Here is a 24,906-nt window from a genome sequence, read left to right on the forward strand (position 1 = left end):
TAGGTGTCAGGGTTTCCGTCCATTTGGACGAAAACCAAAATCTTGCAAAATTGTTATGCTAGTATTAGTCCACTTAATTATCTAAGATTTCTATACAAAAACTTTAATAAACCCTTAAAATAGTGTTTATTATGCTAATAATTAGACATACGTGCCAAAAACATAACGTAAAGTAGCTAAAACAGTAATTAAACATACCATGAAAGTTCCCTACCGGCACGTTTTTTTCTAACTTGACGACGTTTTCCATTCACCTGTGTGCAGCAGCAACTTCCGTAGATTTTTTTGGAGTTATTAGTTGTCAAATTACATTTTCATGCAGGCAGAACTGTTACTTAGATATTATAGATTGTAACAAATCCAAACTTGCACGGAAAGTTAGGTTTGTGTTCTAATTTTCCGTATTTGTTTGTGGCAAGTCGGTCAAATGGACGAAAACAGGAGCTGGACGGAAAACCGGCGCAATTACCCTACTTTAACAATGACAAATGTCAAAAAATTATGTAGATACATTGCTGTCAAACTAAAAAAATAAAATCTCCCGAATACTGTGATGCATGTTTGTCTCAAAGATGGCAACATTATGAAGAAGTTTCGAAATAAGCGACATCTAGTGACTTATTTAAAAATTAAGCGCCAGCCATTTTTTCTAAGAAGATAGTTTGGAAGTAATAGTATAGATGGCAGTAAACTCTAGTTTAGTAACCATAGATGCTGGTAGATGGCGCTTATTCAGGTAACATAATTTATCGCAATTTTACCCGACTGTGCCATAGAGGGTTCTTTTTCCTATTCATATTAAATTTCTTCTAGTGGGAATCTTTTACGGTTAGTAATAATAAATTATTATTTGATTGAATTCAATACTAAAGAATATTTGGTTAGGCAAGTATCAAACTGCTATTGTTGGTATGGTAGGTTTAATAAAAGTCCATTAGCACAAAAAATAATGTATTACATTTCTTGTAACAAAGCGTTTTAGACAATATCCGAAAGATCACATCGGTACACATTTTACATCTAACACAATGCCTTGCATCCATTTAATATTAATTTATTGTTAGCAACATTACATTTCTAGACTATTAACTTAAGTCTTACTTACGTTTGTTAAGCTTTAGCATAAAAAAGTTGATTATGTATGTAATAGAAGCGGTGTACATTCAGAATTGATAGATATTGGAAAAAGTCTTCGAAAGTTAAGCAGTTTTTCTTACAATTTATAGCTGTGTGTTGTAGTTTACCGAGTTTTCAATTTTCATTGAGATAGATGGTAGATGCTACTTGTTGCTTGTGCTAAGAAAAGCTATGATTAATATTTCGTTAAAAAATTTGGTAAGTAAATAAGTATACTAGTTAAATCATGACAGTCAAATGAAACCGTTAAATACAAAGAGACGCAAAACAAAAGAACTGATCAGAAGAGCTTTAAGTAAGTATAGTAGTAAGGATTGGTATGTTATAATATCACTTTGACTAGTTGGTATTCCTACAATATACGTTTAGGATCTGTTTAAAATCGCAATAAATAATAGAAGAAGAAGAAGCAGAAGAAATAGAATAGGTACAAGAAGAAGCAGTATAGAAGAAATAGAATACATCAGATTATTATTATGTCATCGATGTAAATTAAATAAACCGAGTGGTAAGGTGGACCCTATTTATGCTTTATTTTTTAGTGCACAGTCAATTTTAAACAGATTTTTATGATCGGACTGGTTAAATAAACGAAATAAAAATTGACAAATCATCACTAACAACGACACTACTCACTTATTTATTAGAATAGGTATACGGCATTATATCTACTTAAACAAATACATTTGAGAGTACATAATAATAATACCTATGGAATATTATACGATAGTACTTTAACGACATAATAACTACCAATAAGCAACATCGTTAACATTTACCTAAGGTTATTTTATTTTATGACAAAAACCTCAAAATGGACTGTTGATTGATTATTCTAACGTTAGCTCTAAGATTTTGGTAAGGAAATTAAGTTTGACAAAATTATATCCCAAATTACCCATACTTTGTCAGTTTACGCTAAGGTAATATAATGCACCTGAAAATGTAGCGTAGCTAGCTGTGACTCTACACGCATTTTTTAAAAATTTTACTGAGTTTGGTAAAAGTATGGGACTATTAATAATTATAATAATACATTATAAGGTTTTGTTAGGCGAACTTACCTTAATATGGATTATATTGAATACTGAGGAATGTATTACTTAATTATTAAATAAACATGATTGTAAAATGCTTTAAACCTTTAAACCTTACGTTACTGACTAGAGACGTCAAGTCTTTCCATAATACTAACAATACATTTATTTATTCGTCTTAATACGATGGCAGTATTCGACATTTATAATTTACCTACATTATATACTTTTTGATTAATTTTATTATCTAATTCCATATAATGTAAATATTTTTCTAAAATAACAAAACCAAATACTATGTGGGATGTGGGAAGGAACACCGCTATAGGTAAATGATTTCTTAAGTATACTATACTATAAATCATAAGTAAAATAACTAAGTAGGTATGTATAAAAGGTATGAATAAATTGTTTAAAGTTAGGTACTGCATGGAAATGTGTTATATTGAACTAAGCAATTAAAGTATTTAGATCTGTGAAATAACACAATACATCTTATCGAAAATTGTCCTGAAAAAAGTGTGTTAAAATTGTCTACTTTGGTAAGCAAAAAAATTGGGTACATATCTATATATTTTTACGTTTACAACAATAAATCTATTACTATTGTAAGTGATATTGATATATCACTATGTTATCTATTCTACCAAATCGGCCTCACTATTTTGCTTTCATGATTGTATATTTATTACACAAAGCTTAGCTTATTAACAATTTTAAATAAATAACCATTAAGTATACATTACACTTTAGAATAATAATTTACATAATTTGGCAATTATCTGAAATTAATTTACTTAAAGTATTTTACTTGTTATTTATGAGTTTTCATACATTAGAAGCAGGATATATCCCCTAAGTATGCCTTAATAATTGTCTAAAAGACATAGTAATCAAAAGAATTCGAATATAATCACAGTTTGTACATTTCCAACGATACAAAGTAATTATTTTTTACATAAAACGTATAATTTATAATTATGCGATTTCTAGATTTTCCCAAATCCGTCAACGCACTGCAATTTTGTTTTTCTTATCTAAGTAATTTATACTAATTGGGATTATAAATATCTAACAGACATTTTACAAGAAGCGCCAAGCTTTATAAGATAAATACCGTTATTGCTATCGAAATTAAATGATGAAGACTTCTTAAAAGAGGATACTTATGGAAAGATATAAAGTTTTTGAAACTTTAAACCAAACGCAAAAGTTCCTAAAGAGACTACAAAAATAGTATGGGTTTTAGATCGTACATAAACAATACAATTCTAGCAAGAAGAGCTATAAATATTACTTTACTTGTAACATTGAACACATTCAATGGCATAACATCATCATACATACAAATGCACATTTACTAAGTTACAGATTACACAAATAACAAGCGTTTTAGAAATGTATAATGTGATAGTATAAATAGACATACATTCCAGTCAAACTAGAAAAGAGATATGATCAGTTATTATATGTACTTTTGATATATGATAGTTTTCAGTAGATATGTATCTAGAATCTAATAATACAAAGACGATAAATAAGCGAGGCGAGTAAGACAAGGCAAACGAAAAAATACTACAAAGACTGAACTAAATCTAAATGCTATACAGAATTTTCTACGACAGTCAGTTATCGGAATATAGACAAGTTTAACAATAAAATAGGCTTCAAATAACTTAGTAATACAGGAAAGTAATATGTACAACGGAAACAAACGACATCGAATTGACGACGAGTACTAACACTAAATACGAATCTAAACTTACAACTAAAGATACAGTCCAATCAAAGTAGCGCAAAATAAATGAGTACTCGTCCCTACCACCGCCATCGAACTGTCATCTTCAAAACCAACGAACTTCTTCGAACGAAATAATTAAAAACACAAAACTTCACAAGATTTAAGTTTTCCAAATGATGCACACACGAAAGCGTTTCACCAAAGCTTAGAACATGCAATAGAAAGCCGAAGCATAAAATACGATCGAAAATTCTTGCGTCATTTGTAGCAGTAACTGCTAGACAGTAGGTACATTAATATGTTTTCTTTTTCTAAAGCATCTACGAAGCATGTGATTCCATTCTCAGGCTGTTCAATGAACATGATCTTTTTCTCTTAACGTGTTTCTGTAATTATCCTTACGTGTAGAGTTTTAACTTTCAGGAAATCAGTTCACCATCTTGCCAAATAATTACCTACTCACTGAAATTGCTCACATTATTGCATTACCTTATGATTTCTATTCTGAATACAAAAGCCGCATCTTTCGGTAAATTATTGCTTCTAAAACATAATTAAAATTCTAATTTTCCAGTTGCATTTGAAGTGACAGTCCGCCATCTTTGCTTCAAGCCTAACGACGACACGACCTCTGGCGGTCGGTGAACGAACTCCTCATCTATTTGCGCACCCCGCGCTATGGGTCCACCTCATGGCATACCTCCATGTAGTCAGGGTCGTGCATGATGTCCTTGATCATGTCTTTCAACATGGTGTACCGCGGGAACATCGGGTACACCTTGGAGCTGACGTACTCTGACTGGAAACATGAGAAAATTGGAATGAAATAATGATGTAAAATCAATTATATTATGTGCTTTTCTATTAAAATTTCGGGTACCAGTATTTTAGCAGTTTCACATAACTGGATGATCATAACGATCATAGAGCCGTGAAGGTTATATTAATAAATCGTCATTCTTAATAGTGTCCCTAAAGGTTTAGTAGGTAGTTAGATCAATTACGTACCTGGCCAAAATATAGCTTGCTCTACCACTACCAGAGTAAATTCTATGCCACTATTTCTTTCGGTATAACGTACCTAACGCCTGTTAATGTGAAGAAGAGGAGGAAGAATCTAATTCAATGTCGGTGTTTTTACCATTTGTTCAGTGTTTGTTTTAAAATAGTAAGTTCTAAAATTGTGTCATTGTTATTATTTCAGGCAGTCAATGGCGAACCTTGCTGGGTGCCAAATCATGTACTTAACCAGTAATGGCTCATTAAAATATTACGATGGTAACCACTAATATCGCAATGAGTTCATTTATTATTGTTAACGACATTTTACGACTATTTTACAGCAACTGAGTATTTTTAGTGTTGACTAATCGAAATGAACAGGTAAAATTAGTTGTATTGTTCTGTATGACATAACAATGTAAGATGAGTAAGAGTTTCACAAAACAAACATTATTTTAGTTCTATATTCGTTGGTTCGTTTCAGCCCAAAGACGTCCACTGTTGGACATAGATCTCCCATACCTCTCCCTCTCCACCTAGTGGGGGGCCTGCCCACACTACGTCTTTCGGCCCGTGGTCGCCACTCGAGGTTTCTTATGGATATGACACTTATGGATTGTCATAACTAATGGACCGCATCATACGCAAACGATACAGAGCATAATACATAATATTAGCAAAGCAAGATTAATTTCATTTCACGATATAAGTAGTGAAGTAAAATTTAGCTAATAAGTTAAATAAAGTTACACCCTGATATTTTCTATGTTGACTTTCACCAACCTTGGCCTTGTAAATGAAACACAAATTCCGTCTTCAATAACCGACCCTTGTGTCTCTAGTACCGGATTCCATTGAAGGACCGTTGTCGTCGCTTAGAGACGGCCAAATTTCCATTTTAAAGTGATTAGTGTAATTGTGATTAATAGCTGTACCTTGAGCTCTCTGATGAGGTTCCTAAGCCCTGTGTACTTCTTCAGCAGCCGGTAGAGGTCGTTTGTCATCTGGGTGTTCTCCGCCTCAATCTGGGATGTTGTCATATCTGGAATATTATACATTCATAGCAATTTACAGTTTGTCTATCTTATTACATATTCCCAATTATTTATACTAAACTTTACCAAGTCTAAATATTCGGAGCAGTGCTGCTTGTTTGTTAAGAAAATAAGTGTACAAAGTGGTTAAATTTTGTTTTAATACGTTTGGTAAAACTCTTTCAACTTCAGCATATTCGTTTATCCGATGCATATGTACCTCCTACATAGTAGGTACTTCACAAACCACACACGACCATAAGTAATTCACTAGAACCTAAGCCACAACTCGCGTTAAATTCCCTTTATTATTATTTACAAGTGGTGTACTACCGTAGGTATACGTTTTCCGGTATACTCGCGGCGTGGAGCTTAACTCATTTTATTGTCTGAGCTTAATTCGTGCTTAGGAAGGGGTTCTCTGCCACCGCACTGCTTAATTTGAATTCGGGTGCCCAACTTCAATTAATTTACAAAGAGATTTGTTACGGGCAGTAATGAAAAATAGACAGACTTAGAAATTGGGTTACAAAAGTGACTCGTGAAATATGCTGCGTTTGAAAACAAAATGAACGTTGTAATGATAAATCTGCGAGCATTTTATCAAGCTCTTCATTAAGCGAGGAAATATCTGGAATATTTTTACGTTGAATTAATAAAGCGGCAATTCATAAGGCAGTTCTTAACCCCGATCTAATTGGAGGAATTTTGTAGTGAGATAAAAATTTGGCTTCACGCCAACTTCGTTAAAGTTTTAAGCAGTCGTATTTCATACGGGTACGAGTTAATTTTTTTACTCGAGTGCAGATGGCCGGTCTAGCCACGTAGTTGGGTAACGTAAGCTGTTAAAAATAAAAAGTTTTTACGTGAGTTTTACAAGTTCTAATGGTCAACAACTACGGACAGATTATAAGTAATTTTAAAATGTGTAGATTCCACGTCTACTCGCACAATCTAGGGTAATTATTGTTGTAGGTAGTATATTCCTGGGTTCCTCTTAGTCAATTCTGAAGCGTTAGCTGTCTATCTATGAGTAAAGATCTATCTTAGTTAATTTTGTAGACCTGATGACCTTTCCTGCAAAAAATGCTGTGCCATTGAAATTACTGAGCTGCCATAAACATTACCATTGAGTCGTTCTATCCGCTCGCGCCTGTCAGCCGCTTCCTCGGCCAGCTTCGAGGAAGTCTTCACGCCTTCTCCAGACTTCTGCGTCTTCTCCATGATGGCGCACGCTCGCAGCACGAACGCGGGCACCGTCTCCGCCTTCTCCTGCCGAGGGATCTCCACCAGCGACCAGTACTGCGTCTCCAGGCGGATCACGTCCTGGAATTGGAAGGTAGCGTTTGAGATTTAGAGCTCTTTAGATTGATGTCATGTCAAACCACTGCAGGAGCACGACTTTCTCTAATTTACCAGAGGTAAATGGATGCTGGACAGACGGATTTGCAGGCTGCTATACCTGGACTCTTCTTTTCTACAGAAGACGTAGATTCAGAAGTTAGTGTCTAGAAAGATTAGTAAAATACAAATAGCATACTTGTCCAAAAGTAGTACTTATTCTACAGTAATTAAAAATGGATCATTGTCATCATCCGGTCATTTTGGTCTCCACTGCACTGTATTGAGGACGACTCTATCTTATTGACTACAGGCAAATTGAAGATTTGACCCACACTAAATTATTAAAATGACTCAAATTTATTTCTCTGACAAAACTAAATAATATTAAAGAAGTTTGCAATAAATGTATGGATAACTATTTTTTTTACTTCAAACTCAACTCTACTAAATTTTCTGAACTTAATAATAACCGTAAGTCCGTTACATACTTCAAAGGATCTGGTAATGGAAGTGAATTCTCATTAACATATCATATTACGTGAAAACATGTGGGGAAGGAAAAGAAAATCGTTTCATCTCCACAGTAAAGCGAGTGAGGGCTGACTTATGAAGTTTTGTATGTAAGTATACTACTACACATATTGCACGGCGTACGGAATACTACATAAGTAAATGTATCAACATTCAACTTTCTAGCGAGTTGTTCCATTATGTAAGGCGCTTCAACCGCGTGCTTTAAATACAATAGTAATTTTCTCACGAAGTTACGCGGTTGGAAGAAAAACTTAAGTGTTTTATCTAGCAAGGTTTTAAAGGTGCTGTTATGATAAGCTTTACCTACCTCTAAAATACTTGCATTCATAATTAGATACAGAAAGTCAAACAAGGAGCTGGGTGGGAAGTGCATAAGATGAAAAAAGATGAATGAATTGAGTGATCACATCAGTCAATAAGGTTTCGCTTATGGTTTAAGGCTGATTCCTTAACAATACTTCCTTATACCGTCCGCAGTAGGCTCTATTGACAAATAGATCAACGATCGCCAACGTCTTTGTTTTCCTTGGTATTTGAAATCCATTTCCAAAATAAACACGTCTTCGTAAACGAAACGACCAAGGATTTGCTCTCGATGTTTATTCTGATTAAACACTTTAATAAGCTAAGTTTCATCTCGTTTGAAACTTCTTGGAGACAAATAATAAGTTGGCAAATAGTTTTAATTTGATACAGCTATGATAGTGTCGCTCAGGCTATGAATAAAAGTTAGATACGAAGGTACTTATCTGCAGCAAGTTTTAGAGTATATTTGCTTAAAAACACTAACAGGGGTGATGAATAGGGCTTAGTCTACCTCTGGAATTCAGCTTGCTTCTACCATGCCATGTTTTAACAAGGTAACTTTTAGACATTACACATATTCGCGTTTTGCTTTGGCGTGAAATGTCACAGGGAGGCACAAAGAAACTAGTTATCGTTGCTCCCCGGGGTAACAAGCAAAGTTTGCGGTAGTAATTTAATTTGAAAACGTAGAAAAAACATTCCATGCTGTTTCGGGGAAATATTTTAATGAGGTACCAACCAACACAGGGAAGGAGAAGAAATTACCGCTAAATGGGCATCAGAAAATAAATATTTTTGGGTAAATATGGCGAATGGCTCAGAGCAAATGTAACTTCTAAAATCAATGTGGTAGGTACATGGTCTATTTTCAGGCTTGTATTGTGCCTTATTGTATTACACATTCGACAAGACTATATTTTTCTGGTCTTTTGGACGATATGGCAAACAACGGGTCTCAAACGCGACTATTATTATAATTATTGTAGTATCTACATGAGTATCTACCTACTTTAAAGCTTAACGTTTCGGTTGTGCTGCAGACTGGACACGAAAATCTTATGAATTGTAAAGTTCCTTTCCTAAGATTAGTTAATTTCTTGATATAAAAAATGTTTTACACCCCAAAGAGTTCCACCGCCCTGTATGACAGCGCCCTAATCCTTGTCGTTAACGCCTAAAAAGTTAAAAACCTGAAAAGTTTGAGCCTCGTTAGCATGGTGGTGGGCTCTAACAGCTTTCTTTGTACGGAACCACTCATCGCTCTTAACTTTTATTGGAAAACTCTTGCCGAATCAAATATTACGACAGTTGGTTTTTGTTTTCCGAATTCGGGATTGGGTTAAAAGTTTTATAAATTGTTATGGGTAAGAAAATTTGTGGGATAACGAAAAAAGAAAAGAAATAATAATTCGTTTACTTAAGCAGTTCTACGATGATTATAATACAAAGTCACAATGTGAATGATAGAGTCCATGAAAGCCTAAGATTATTGTGTGTAAGACTGCGGAAGGAAGTAGTTTTGGTATGGACTATGGAGAATTTTAAATCTAGTATTTCTGAATATCTAGCAAAGGATAGAAAAATAATAATTTTAACTATCAGAACTAGAGAAAATAAATCAGTTTACAAACATCTACCAAAACAGTCAACTTAACCACAGTGTATAAACGAAAGTGAACAATTCCGAACAAACGAACTATCACGAAGTAAATTCTGCCGCCGACCAAGAGCATTGCAATGATGTCTCCTGGAGCAGTTTCTTCTGGCTCCACGCCAGGTCTGGCCATATTGCTAACTAACTGTACCAATAAAAGTACAGTAGGAGTCGGTGCAGCCTCCTTTATGTGCTCTGAACCAAAATTGGACACCTATTTTTCTTGCTGACTCTACAAATGCAGGTTCTTTTAAACTTTTAAAGTCTCCTGGAATATTGCTTGTAGAAGAATCGTTTGTTACTAGGAGTTTTAACTTTAAAGTTATTTTTTTCATATCACTGCTGCATTACTAGACAGGTAGTATAAGTATGTATGTACCTTTGACTGCATCTCACTTAATATCGAAATACCTGCTTCTTGTTAACTACAGTATACAAAATCGGTGCTGACCGGTAGATGCAAACATAAATCGATTCAAACCCACTTAGAGGCCACTAAATCTCAAAATTCTACCGAAGAAAATGCAATAAACTACAAATTGTAAGGATCTACGCGGACACTTGGTACAAAGGCGGAATTTGTAAAAGAACTTTATTGAACCCATAATCCAATAGGCCCTCAGCTTTCCCGTCGAGATTTAGGTTGTGTCCACGAAGAAAGATTTATAAGACCGTTACATTTATACAGAGTTTAACCGGACCTAGGTCAGTTGGAGAAAGACCTTGTATTTTGATTTAAGAGAGAGTAACTGTAGGGTCACCTGATGTCTATTTTAAAAGTAATAAAGGAGTATAAAGGCGTAAAGTATAATATTTAAACCCCAGTATGAAGTATCAATATCTGACCTTAAATGAGTAGGGACCAACCGTCTATTCTTAGAGATGAGAAAATCGGTATAAAGAACCTACTTCATAATAGTAATTACATACTTCATAAGTTGTAAATATCGTATTGTAGTCCTGTAGCTGAACCCTTGAACCCTGTAGCGGAAGTCCTTCGGCTCTCTGGGCTGCGCAAACAAAATGAACAACTAAGGGTCCTTCAGCCTTCACACTTGACTTGTATTGTTCTTCATTCACCTGCGATTCATTGAGCTTTTGCGGAATGGAATCATTTCATTCACTAGGTCATTTGTTTTATTGAAGAGAATTACGAGTGGCAGTATCTCCATAAGAACATTATAAATAACTTCAGAATCGCAATTCGCTAAGATGTGCGTTCTGAAATAAATATTTGTCGACTTTAAAATAACACTCGTGAATGCTACAATGTAACCAATCAAATAAATATATGATTTTGTACATTAAGTATAGGTTCTCAGAGGTGAAATAAATAAAATTAGCAGACTTTACTTAACTATTAATGCAATAGTATCCGCGTAACTCAGAAATAAAGAAGGGTGAAAAATCTAATTTCTCTCATCACTAAACATTGTTCGCATTTGTTCGTAGATATAGATAGAAACTAATTATAAGCACAATGAGTGTGAAATAGTGTGTATTTAAATTAAGGGTGTTCTACATATGGATACACATCCATCACTGTCCATTAGTCACCATCAAGTAAAACAGAACTCGGCAATTGAATTAATTCCACATAGCAAAATCAAGACTGGTAAAGATAATAAAAGATGAGATACACAAATACATCCTCAAAAGAGTTCAAAGTTAAATTTCTTTCCAGCAAATTATGTTTCAGTACTCAGACATGGCACAAGTTGACAAGTTTGTGAAAAACTGGATGCAACAAGGAAATGCATGCTAACAATCTTTAAGAAACTTATTCGCCAAAACAATGGAGTCTGGGACGCAGACAACGAAGCGGAAACTAAAAGGGAGACAGTCCCAGTTTGAGTTGGGTTTGGGCCAGTGGCTCTCAAATTTTTGAAGATCAGAACCCAAACAATAAGTTCCCTCCCTAATCAACATGGGTTATGTTGATAAAGAGGTTGTTCATTATATTATCTTCAATTTCGTAAAATATAAATGTTCATGCTGTTGGTGAGTATTTCCACACTTTCAGTATTACGGCGAAAGTTGAAAATTTTAGAGAATCTGGTTAGATGTTTTCGACTTGCTGATTTATGCCGTTTTATGGAAACTTACTAATAATATATTAATTATTATGTTTAGTGACATAAGAAATGTATAAATTAAAGCATAAGTTTGTAATAAACTTTAAGTAAAACAAAATAAAAATACCAGTGTGTTTATTACTGGACACCCACGCAAGCCGCAAGCCGCAACACAGACTACCAAAAATTTTTGAAAATAGCTCGAACATAACTGCTACTTGTTGAAGACCATAGTCAGTCACCGCCAGTTTCGGAACCAGTGGCTTTAAATAATAATTGTATCAGCAACAAACAGGCGACATCTGTAGCGGTGAGCAGTTGGCGGCGCGCCCGCTCCGTCTCCAGATGACCATTTGCATAATAACGTCGGGATAAGATTTGGAAAGAGCACAAGCCAAGAGCTGAGTAATAAGACACTAGCAGACTTAGGCTACATGTTTGGCAAAAGGCCCTTCATCCTTCAAGAAGACGTTCTTCAAGTGCAATGAGGGCTATCGTTTTTATACTTAACAGTTGGCACCCCTGGCGATTGACAGGACCTTACTCTACAGTGGCGCCATCTTGATGAGTGCAAATACGATAGTCCTCCTACCACTTTAGCGCTCACAAGTTCGCGCCACTGTCTTCGCTACTAGCAAGTGACAGGACCTTACTCTACAGTGGCGCTAACTGGTGAGCGCTAAAACGATAGCCCTCATTGTCCGATTTATTGTGTGAAAGAAAGAAAAAGTATTTATTCGATTCAAGCACAAAATAAAATAACTATTACTTAGTTTGATAAAACCAAACAGTAACGTACAAGCACCAAAATGGCATCCGCTCAGTATAAGCCATGACGGCAAAGAGCGCGTCACGACCACTAGTGTTGAACCTGAAGGTATTCATCCACCTCTACACCATATTTTCTGTGGTAATAAACGGTGTTCGTTCGTAGGGAAGCCTATTTCGAATTTTCGATATTAGATGAACTTAGGTACTGAACTATTTCATTATTCAGATCTTGAGAATCTTGAGATACGATTTAGTCGACAGCATGTGAGACTGTTTTGAGTTTTTTTTATCCTCAACGAGGAAGCTCTTGGAGGATCTCTTGGAGGCTTTTGTCCAGCAGTGGACGTCATTTGGCTGACTGAAACGAACGAACGATGTGAGTCTGTAGATACATTTTTGGTGCAGTCTATTTCTACGAGGTTTATCGTGATGTGCCGTCGTCTGTGCATAATAATGGAACACTTGTATATGTAAATAATATTATAAATAAATAAGTTAAACATGCAAGCACAAAGCACTTGAGCGATTTCTCTTAGCCGCTGTTTGTGCACAGTTCTAAAAAACGGGAATTTCGTTACAAGTTTCTGATTTTGTTATGCAACTACGGGAAAGGAAAACTCGGAAGAGCAAAGCCAGGGGATAAATTGAATATTTATGACGGATCCGGCAATGGTATGTTAAAACATTATGAACGGGGAGATTGGGCTTCTCATTCGGCTTTGCCTACATTACTTTTACTGCCAAATGTTATGTTAATTTGCTTGCGACTTTTAAAACAAAGATTCAACAACTACCCCCCTGCATGAAGTCGCTTCCCTGCTTTTGTATTACTCGTAGTTGTTTTTGTGACGTGAATAAAAAGAGTATTAGCTAAATAGTTTTCTACGAGTATAAGGTTAGCACCAATGTTTCGAAAGTAGAGCAAGAAATGCGTTATTAAGTCTTACTCATATTTCTAAAACCCATATTTCAACATTCCAGAAAAGCAAGTTTCAACGGATATTTGCAATATGCAAAGAAAGAAAGAACTGAAAGAAACACAGCAATTTCTATTTAACAGCAACCAATCTATAATCACTATTGAGAACCAACCCCACTTGAAAGAACAATTTCCCCTTTAATAAAACCCAGTGTTTAGTGTTTGTTAACCATTCGCCGCCGCTGCAATCACGGCCATCGAGAAAATATCCTCTACAATTCCAATTAGCGCTATCTCGTTCTTTCATTAAAGTTAGGGATGTTAAGGATATGAAGTTTCGGATATGGATACGGTTACAGATATTAAATAATATGATATCAGTTTCGGTTACGGTTACGGATATGAAATTATTTCGGATTATCCGAAAGTTTCGGATAATTTCGCTTATGGATATTAGAAATTAAAAAATGTAAAATTCAAATAGCAAGATGCTGCGTGACCCACATAGGCACTTTATGTACTACATATAATGACGCCTATGATAAATGTAAAATAGGCGGGGATATTAGAAGGTGCCAGGGAATGCTAGACCAGTAACAAATATTAAAAAATAATAAGATTTAAACTCCGCCTTTATCCGAAACTTTTGAATCGGTTTCGGATATTTTGTTACTTCGGATATCCGAAAGTTTCGGTTACGGTTACGGATATCCATAACATCCCCGATTAAAGTGTATGAAGAGGCGGCGGCACGATTCTGCAATTTAATTACCTATCCGCCGAAGTGGCTGTGTGTGCTGATTCGACTTTTTAGCAGTATTGCTGAAGCTTTTGAGTTGGGGTAGATTACAATCTTTGGATGAAGTGATTGGGATAATATCAGTTTTAAGTTTTAGTATAAATGAAAATTGGTGTAGGTATCCATTTAATTCATTTGAAGCTTTAGAAACTTACTAAAAGTATCAAACTGAATCCTGAAGCCAGTGCAGTTTCAATTTGACGAAAGATAAGCTTTATTGCAAGCTTTATAGATTTCTGTTATCTGTGAATTTCTTTCTAACTAGTTTTGGTTACCGATAGTGAAAACAAGTTAAAAATTGTGGCTTTTGTTTTAGTTTTCTTAGCACAATATTGTATTTATTTTGAAATGACGCATAAACTCTACTAAAACCAAACGTATGGTTGGTTTAATTTCAATAAGTATTTGGTCCAGTAACTTGACTGTAGATATTACCCCTTATAATCCTTATCTCTTAATTAAGTATCTTCATTGTAAATAGATTTGTATCGGCTATGACAAACTCTATCATCAATTGTTTCAGCATAACTAAAAGTTCAATCCACTGGTTTTTACTCAACAATACTTTGATTCTCTCTTGCAACACGTTTTTGGGCTTATCAGATAATGAACGTAAGCCTACCACCTACGCTCGTCGTGATACCATCACTCAAAGGTCGCCATGATTGATTGTAGACGCATTTTGCTCATCGATATCATCTCTATTACTGTGTCGTCATATACTCAGTTGTAGAGTAAGTTTGATTGAGAACCTTGGAAGTTTAGGTTACTTACTTACGTTAGGTAAAGAACTTTGAAAGGTTACTTGTATAGGCGGATTCCATTGAAAGTACTTTTGGAATATGTTTATATGCCCCAAAAAGGGTCTACATACTAATAAAGCGTTTGAATTAGAAGGACTTTCTTTCAGCCAATCTAGTTGAATTTTACACAAAAAGAAGAGTAAGTGCTTTGAAAGGGCCTTTAATTAAAAAGTATCCGAACTTAAATACGATAATGCAATTAGAAAAGCTGTAGGTAAGTTATAAGAAGTGAAAAGAAAAAAATAAATGAAAGGGTTACCATTGCGGTTTACACTGAAAACAGTATGATATTTCCAAGTTGAAAATAAACTTATATAAACTAGATATTTCCATCCGCATCGGTCCTTTAAAAATAATAACTCTGGGTTGGAAATTTAATATAGTAACCAAGAGGAAGGGGTACATTTTGTTAGCAACGTTAGAGGCGCTACCGTCCTTAATGAAAACCTTTACAGCTTTGAAATGTTAAATTCCTCTGTTTGGAGCTTCTGTTTAGGGTACAGTCCACAGCACATCAGACTACACATTAAAGTTGCAAAATCACTCGTATTCCTACTGAATAAAACATCACAGTATTCACAGTGTTTACCATTAGGTATGTGCCGTCGTCCGTTCACGCGATATTTTCTGCTCATTTTTGGCCCATTGAAACGTACACTTGGTTATTTTGTGAACGAATTAATTGCGCTCTTTCACAGACTCTGCCAAGTATAATTTTCATACGAAGCTTTTGATTCTTTTTATCTTTGCGTGTTTTTTATTTGCTTGTTAATTCAGATGAATAACTATGACTGGTGTGTGACTGGGAATGTGATAAAAGTACGAGTAGGTGTTACACTAGGATCTTTGTGTCTGGGTACCATCTTACTTCAACTATAACAAACGTCAAAAGTCTGTTAAACTCCATACAAAAACACCGGTCAAAGTTAAAGTGGTGCAACTGTATCTACAGTTTAATTTCGGAATTTTAAAAAAGTATTTTTTTAATTAGGCTTTTAAAAAGCGCTTTTACGAGCCTAAGTCATTCTAGCGATTTGATTGATTTGTTTATTTTCCTAACTAAAGATTAATGTTTAAACATTGTTAATAGTCGGCTTGTAAATGGTTAATGTTTTTGATTGCGCTAATTAATTTAACATCGAACAACGGGGAATGTTTCTCTTCGTAATTTAAGCTATTTGTGCGAATGTTAGTTTAGAATCCGAATTATTTGTAGCGTAAATAAATTATCTGAAATATTTAGTGTTTTCTAGCTTTTGTATGAAATGACGCTCTATTTTTTTATAGTAAGGTCAAAATCAATTGAGGAAACTTTTCAATTTTGTTTCGTTGACGATGCGTTGGACTTTTCTAATGAAATTAGTTTCATAATACAATCCCAAATGTTAAGTTTAAGGCCAACCAATGTACATAATAAGATTGCCAAACAGATTATTAGGTACTCGAATACAGGGTTGATCTGTAACTTGTATTTACTTTGGAAACCGTTTACTTTGTTTGTAAGTAGTTTGTGATCGATTTCCGTCGATCCACAGTGAACGATGTTATACAGGCAATACAAGTAAGTAGGCTTACCATGAGTTTACGTTAGAAGTGCTCGCTAGCGACTGCGTAAAAATTAACATTAAATGTAAGGCATATTGTACAGCGCCCCTAGCGGCTATTTTTAGACCTAAAATCTTCATAGATTGCTTTGACGCACTCGCTAGCGAGCACACCTAACGTAAACTGAGAAGATGGATGCATAGATCATACACGTCTCGTCTTGTCTCGTCTCTACACAAAGTGTCCCAAAGTCCCAAACCAATAGATAACCTGTTCAAATTCAAATACAAATTTACTTTTATAAGTATTCTTCTCATCTTAACCTGATACTTTTTCTTCGGGGGTTTTAATATTATAAAATTACGAAATGAAATGCAGCAATGTATCTACAATATTCAAGAGTAGATAGAAGATTGAGATTGATTAAATTATTAAACGAATTGATATGTAAAGCTGAGCTTCAAATCTATACTTAGCCTCTACATCTTAAACAGATAATAAATTAAATCTTGCAAGCTCCAGTGGAGCAGTTAATTTGATAGCCTCAATTCTATTCGGTATCAAGCCGGAAAATGAATCCGAAAATATGTAAAACGTTTTATATTTACATCTCAAATGTAACAAATTGTGAAGAAAGAGATGTTAATTTAAAGTGATCTGTTTTACTTTGAGTTAATTTGGAGCAGGAACAGAAGAATTATCACCAAAGGGTAAAATTTACCTGCCTCAGAAAATTATAGACCTTGAAAAGGAAAACCAACGGAATATCGAAGCCAAAAACTTTTCCCCCAAAGCGCTAGTCTTTCATCAAACAAAAAAGGTAATATTTAGCGAATACCGAACCGAAATCTAATTGTTTTCGTATTTTACATTCAACGCACACCAGATATAATGGGAGCCCGAAATTCAGTAGGAACCTTGACTAACGGGAGGTTAGTGAGACGTGACTCGCTTGCTATAAGGGCCAATTTCCAAGAGCACGTAGTCACCTCGAGATTGCTAACTCAGTTACACTGTTTTCACCCAATTATTGCTGTCCCGAAGAAAACTAGTTAGATTAGTATGGAATTTTGTTAGGCGTTGCTGGGCAGGGGATTTCTTTAAGGAATTAGGGTTTAACAAGTCCCAATATCTGTTTGGGACGGGTGGAATTGTTATTGTTCTTGTTAGGTTTTCCTGCCGCATTTCCACATCTAAATTCAGGTCAGCTAGTATTATCCAAATATTATAGCGAATTTTGCACCGTTACAGTAACCGTGCTTTTGGAATAACGGCCCATAGGTACATTCATTTTATGCTTATTGTTGCGGTTTTCATAAATAGCATTATAATAAGAGGTGATTACTAGGAGCTTGGGAATATTCTATATTATTCAAGCGATTGTTTGTTGAATCTGACTGGCTACTGCAATAGTAGCAAACGAATGAGACTGGTTCTGCTATAATATTGATAATTTAACAAGGAGACGCACGAATCCTGTCCCATAAAAGCGTGTATCGTACTCATAAATAACATTTCTGCCATTCCTAATCGAACAGATCATAAGGAATGTATGAATATTTGATATGATCTCTCAACCCGTCGATAATAAAACTATTCAGTTACAAGTCACGCAGTTTGCAAAACGAATATCACTCCTGTAGAGATCGTGACTGCATTGCGAAGATAAATCGAGCCATCTCAAAATGTAATAAAATGTCGCAAACATCTGCCTTCAAAGACAGCGCGGATGATAAAGTCTTAGCAAATGTATATTGTTAAAGAGCGACTGTTATTTTACCTTTTTTTTATCCACAACGAGGAAGCTCTTGGCCTGTATCTCACCTGATGGTAAGTGACGATCAGGCCGAAGGTGGAAGCGAGCTTCACCCGGAATCCTCAACCACAGCGGAACTGGTTATCTTACCTCTAACTGCCGGAACACAACAATGCTGTTCACATTGTTGTTATAGCGACAGACATAATAGATAAGATGGTGGTAGCTAGCCAGGTGTAGAACAAGCCCTACCACCAACCAAACCGAACAGAAAACTCTACAGAAAAATCTACACTTGAAGATCTTTTTTTTTAAGTTTGATAAAAGATAGAGCGAGCTAAAAAAAGGCGGCCAATAGCGTAGTAGTGTAGGGTAGTATCGTTGTATGCTTTAACGATGCGATCAATTCAGCGATTCTCTGATTGAGGTCTACGAAATAACTTTGTTTATAATTATACTGTTTATTCTTCAGGTAAGTCTATAGTTGCAGCGTGGGACGTCCACCCACAAGGTGGACCGAGGACCTGATAAAAGTAGCAGGAAGGCTGGACGCAGGCCGCTACCAAACGTGCGATGTGGAAGTCATTGGAGTAGGCCTAGGTTCAGCAGTAGACGTCCTGTGGCTGAAATGATGATGATGAAGTCTATATGCTCAAACCTATGTTTTGTAATATTTGGATTAATCCAAATATTAATCGATGCGATTAATCGCAGACATGAATCTATTTTTGCATTTAAATTCTACCGGGATGTCCTTTTTCGTGTTCATAACATGGGCCTAAGAAAGAAGTTGCCAATTCAACTAACAGAATACAGTCCGCCGTTGGGATTGCTTAGGTATTCATGACAATATAGCCCGGAAAAAGGTGGCGGAATGTTGTCTGCTTAATGCATGTGTCAGCTGTGGCTTCTGCATTATGGGTATGAAAAACTTTTAATACGGTTGGTGGTAAACGCGAATGGCTCTTTAACCCCATCTTCTGGCACTGGCACTACTGGTTTAAAAGGCATGAAGTTCGTCGTATGAAATGGTACAATTGTAAATTTTACTTGATGCTTAATCAACGCGTATGCACTTTTAACTATTAAATGTGACCTTTCCCAAATTAAATTTTGCCACGACAAAGTTTATAAGGAAATTAATTTTATACGTCTTAAAAGTTTTGAATAGCAATAAAAACATATTTGGAAACCTTTTTGATTGACGTTTTCAACTTTGAGTACTAACATCTTGAGAATCAGCATGTGATCTGACCTTATAAAGCAGACCTTGGATATGCCATTTCACGAAGCGCATCAACGGTCGCACGAAACCCAATGATTAGGCACGACTCATCTTCGATACATCATAAATCAGAAATGATTCTAATCTCTATGACTGTTTATTAAGATCCTCCTTACTTAAACCATGACTCATTAATCTTGAAGATTCAGTAACAGCGCTGCGTGCTACTTTGCATTCATCGCTGCTCTATTTAGTTTGAGCCCTATTACCAAGTCGGTCCCTTTCAGAACTCAAGAACTCGTTACCTCAGTTTTATCATCTCCCTAGGATAATTTTCTTAGTTTACTCTCACTTTGATCACGACTTTCAGCATTGCGAACTGGTTTTACTTTTCACTTTTGCAACTTCTGCCACCGTGGGGCAGGTATATGTAGGTAGCATATTGATTGTAAACGCAAACGTTCAAATCTACTTTTCGCAATGTCATTCAATTGTGAATCTGAATAAAAACGTAAGTTTGATCGTAAGTTTGTCATAGATATCTCATTAGAAATGTTTTATGGCGTTATTAAAGAGGCATCTCAGATAGGTACGAGTATCAGAAACTTTATCAAGAATCGCATGGACTTCGGAGCATTCGGAGGTCTCATATACTAGTAGCACAGATAAGTCTAGTCTAGTAGCTTATTGATTTACACTAAAGCCTGGTCCGTGAGCACGTAGAATTTTGTCCAATGACCCCAAGCTACCCATCCTTATCGCTCGCGCGTAATTATATTGCTGTCGCGACTGTGCGACGGGCGCCCGCAGTGAGTGTGCGAGCGCGACAGCAACATAATTACGCGCGAGCGATAAGGATGGTAGCTTGGGGTCATTGGACAAAATTCTACGTGCTCACGGACCAGGCTTTAGTCACTTGGAAATACACTCTAATACAAGTAGTCAAAAAAAGTTTTACCTTTATCATGGCCTTCAGCATGGCGTATCTGGTGAAGACGTTCCTCTGAGCCTTGGACTCGCTGTAGCGCGCCATGAGCGTGACAAGCGCCTTCTTCGCCGTGTCGTAGTTCTCGTCGAGGCGCACGCGCACGTTGCGCAGTCGCTCGTTGGTTTCTATCACCTCCTCTTTCGTCTGCCCGCCTGGTGGACGAGAATTAGGAATTAGGACTTAAAAATAAAGATTGTTTGTCAGGCTGGGTGAAACTGAGATATAACTATACTCGTACTATTTAAATGATAAATGTCAATAACAACAGTTGCGTTGCGTCGATTACTGACGAGTATAAGACCAAAGCGGAAGGAGAGGAGACGAGAGGAACTGTTTCAAATAACCAATCAGATTTTGTTATTACCACATCTCTCCACTCAGTTTCGGTTCAGAAATCTGTTTGTTCAAAACACATCTCTTGTTTTTGTCTCCGCGTTGGTGGCAACTGAACACATAGAACGTACGTACATGTAGGTAATTAATTAAGTGCGCATTGTGTTTACGTGATTTGAACATACAAAATAAAACAAATTGACTAATTAAATTAAGCTTCAACGTGATTGCATATTAATCACTATCCGAATATAAAACACAAACTGTTGTTATTACAGCAACGTGCAAATAATTAATTGAATTATTGACGCGGAGATGAACTGAAAACTAAAGGTGGGGTAATATTTTAACCTATCGACGAGTTTAATTAAACATATTCGCAAACGAACGGTCGAAAAGCCAATAAATAACGCTAATGGAAGCGGGACTGTGGATCAATTAGGTTCAGATGGATTTATTTTTTAATCTCTTGAGGCTGATGGTTCTGAGAATGTTAGTTGTCGTTTCACGCAATTAGTGGCTATTTAAAAAGGACCGTTTTCCACCAAAGCGGAGACGAGAAAAGACAAGATGTGTTCTAAGAAACTAATCGAATTTTGTTATTTGGGTACACGTCTTGTCTTCAGTGGAAACTGATAAGCAGAACGGAGAATAACTAGAATTCTATACAAAATATGTCGCCCCGAGTGGAACGGGGACGAGATAACGATATCTAAGTAAGAAAAGTAATATCCGCACTTCTCAGTTTCTTCCCGCTTCAGTGGAAACCCTGCCCGCTATGCCGCTTGTTACCGCATAATTCGCTTTGGTGGAAAACGGCCATCACAGGTTAGATCTTATTCGCTGATTAATTTCTTCTAATTAATGCTGTTTTGCTTTGACAAGCATATTTCAAAATGATCTTAATTAATTCACGGTCTTACTTTTCGCTGTGTCAAACGTGTGCTCAACGCAAACACCGCCGCAACCGATTCCAATTAAAATTACGCATTGTATAGCATACAGTAACATCATATCAAGCTAAGCTTACTGGCGTTTATCTCCTTGTAATACAGGGTATTTTGCAACGAAAATGTACAGTCTGACGTGTGACCGTAGAATAAAGCCACACACGATTATTCGTTAATAAAACGGCATTCAGCGTAACAAATAACAATTCGCACAATACCGCAGACGCAAATAACTGTGAGGTTACTCCGAAAAACGTCGAAGTTTCGAATGATGCCATCTCTCTTGCGCAAAGTGAGATGCCAGTATGAGCGACTGAGATAGATAGACTCGAAACTACTAAGCAACGTTTCGGAATAGCCCAGCTGATTATATTAAAATTGCCCGACAATGGCACCCTCCGTAATCCTGGTTGGGACGTGATGTTGGTTCTAGAGGTGAGGCCGTCGAGCTATGGGCAGCATCTTGTGGTCTGTCCCTATTAAACAGAGGGACAATACACACGTGCGTGCGACAACGGGGAGGGTCTGTGGTAGACGTTTCGTTCGCCACCCCCGCTCTAGCCGTGCGTGTGCAAAACTGGAGGGTAGAACTGGTGGAGACCCTATCAGATCATCGGTTCATCCGATTTGAGGTCTCCAACCACGATCCACAGAGAGTGGTCCGTCCAAGAGCTTCCCCTTTTCCCAGGTGGGCGATCACCCGCCTTGACCGGCAGATGGCCAAAGAGGCCGCTTTTGTGCAGGCGTGGTTTGAGCCATCTGTGACGACTGCAAACGTAGACCTGGCAGCCACCCAACTACGGGAATCACTGACCGAGGTGTGCGATGCTAGTATGCCTCGATCGCGCCGCCCTCCCCCTCGCCGCGCCGTCTACTGGTGGTCAATGGAGCTGGCAGAGATGCGGGCCACCTGCAATGCGGCTAGGAGGGCCTACACTAGGAGCCGACGCCGCGCAGTCCGAGATCCATCAAATGAGGCCCGCCTCTATAGCACTTACGTGGAGGCGAAACGGGTCTTCAAGACGGAAATCGGCGCCGCCAAGGATCGGGCTAGAGCCGAGATGCTGACAAGCTTGAATGAAGATCCGTGGGGGAGGCCGTATAAGGCGGCCAGAAATAAGCTACGCCCTATCGGCCCCCCGCTAACCGAGACCATGGAGCCGACTTTGTTGGATAGGGTTGTGCAGGCGCTCTTTCCGAGTCAGCCTGCCTCTTTCACCCCACCGCAAATGGCCGATCGCCGCAGGGCAGCTAGTCCAACCGCTCAGGACGCTCCTCCTTGTATCACAAACGGGGAATTTGGCGCGGCTATTTTAAGAATCCGCGCCAAAAAGACGGCTCCTGGTCCCGATGGTATCCCGGCCAAGATTGTGGCTCTGGCTTCGTCAGAACTGGAAAGTCGGTTCCGGGAGCTTTTCGACCAGTGCTTTGCTATCGGAAAGTTCCCGAAACCCTGGAAGGAGGGGCAGCTGTGCCTGTTGCGCAAGGAGGGTCGCCCAACTGACTCCCCCTCTGCATACAGGCCTATAGTCCTGCTCGACGAGGTAGGGAAACTATTCGAACGCATCATAGCGTACCGCCTCGTCGAGCACTTGACGGAAAATGGGCCCAATCTTTCTGAGGCCCAATTTGGCTTTCGGGCAGGCCGGTCGACCATTGACGCTGTGTCCCGCTTAAAAGGCCTCGTCCAGCAGGCAGTGAATACAGGGGATGGTGTGATGGCTATATCTTTTGATATAGCAAACGCGTTCAATACCATCCCCCACACCACCATATTGGAGGCGCTTCGATACCACGAGGTGCCTTCTTATCTAGAGGGTCTGTTGGCCGACTACCTGTCGAACCGAGAGATACTGTTCGTGGACAGAGCCGGCCAACTTCGACGACATGGTGTCAAGTCCGGTGTTCCACAGGGGTCCGTCCTTGGTCCGATCTTGTGGAACATCGGATATGACTGGGTCCTGCGCGGCGCCCTTCCCCCGGGCATGGACATCATCTGCTATGCAGACGATACCCTTGTAACTGCCCGGGGGAGGAATTATGACGAGGCGGCCTGCCTGGCCGCTACAGGTGGCACAACGGTCGCCAACAGAATAGGGCGTTTGGGGCTCGGAGTGGCTCTCCATAAAACGGAGGCCATCTACTTCCACGGGCCCCGTAAGAAGATCCCTCCTGATGCCCATATCATGGTGGCAGGTGTTAGGGTCGATGTCAAGGCCCAGTTCAAATATCTGGGCCTAATCATTGATAGCCGGTGGCAGTTTGGCGCACATTTCGCCAACATGTCGCCGCGCCTAAGAAAGGCAGCCGACGCCTTCTCGTGGCTGCTCCCAAATTTGGGGGGTCCTAGGGCGAAATGCCGACAACTCTATGCCGGCATTCTTAAGAGTATGGCCTTATACGGGGCTCCCATATGGGCTGACACCCTTGACAGGAGGGGGAACGCGGCCCACCTCCGGAGACCCCAACGGGCCATCGCCCAGAGGGTAGCCAGGGCGTATCGCACCGTCGGCTTCGACGCAGCATGCGCCTTGGCGGGGGGGGGTCCCCGCCCTGGGGGGGTCCCTGGGAGCTAGAAGCGCATGTCCAGGCCGCCGTTTACAGATGGATGGCGGCCCAGAAAGAGCGGGGCGAACACCCAGCCTTCGAGGAGAGGGAGGCGGTTCGGCGCGAGGCTCGTGAAACTGTGGTCCAGCAGTGGGCAGACCACCTCGCCGTTGCCGAGTCGGGCCGCCGAACCTTGGATGCGCTCGCGCCAACCATAGAAAGGTGGCTCGAGCGCCCGCACGGGTACCTTTCCTTCCATTTGGTGCAGGTGTTGACCGGGCACGGATGCTTTGGCTCATATCTGCACCGCATTGGGAGGGAAGAGACGCCGTCCTGCCACGCGTGTCGTGGCGGTGCGGAGGACACGGCGCACCATACCCTTGCGGTATGTGCGGCGTGGGCTCCG

At 38.4% G+C, this 24,906-nt stretch overlaps 1 protein-coding gene across 1 annotated transcript in view; it reads right to left on the reverse strand.

The window, feature by feature from the left end:
- Positions 1 to 965: 965 nt before the first annotated feature.
- LOC135074239 (uncharacterized) overlaps positions 966 to 24,906 on the reverse strand; it is a 68,813-nt gene continuing 44,872 nt past the window's right edge. The window contains exons 4-7 of the mRNA XM_063968533.1: positions 20,641 to 20,822; positions 7,079 to 7,277; positions 5,853 to 5,959; positions 966 to 4,714 (exon numbers count right to left, since the gene is read on the reverse strand). Coding sequence (XP_063824603.1) covers positions 4,592 to 4,714; positions 5,853 to 5,959; positions 7,079 to 7,277; positions 20,641 to 20,822 — 611 coding nt within the window. The 3' untranslated portion in view covers positions 966 to 4,591. The remainder of the gene's footprint in view (positions 4,715 to 5,852; positions 5,960 to 7,078; positions 7,278 to 20,640; positions 20,823 to 24,906) is intronic.

This window comes from Ostrinia nubilalis, chromosome 8 (assembly GCF_963855985.1).
Source record: "Ostrinia nubilalis chromosome 8, ilOstNubi1.1, whole genome shotgun sequence".
NCBI classification, from domain to species: Eukaryota; Metazoa; Arthropoda; class Insecta; order Lepidoptera; family Crambidae; genus Ostrinia; species Ostrinia nubilalis.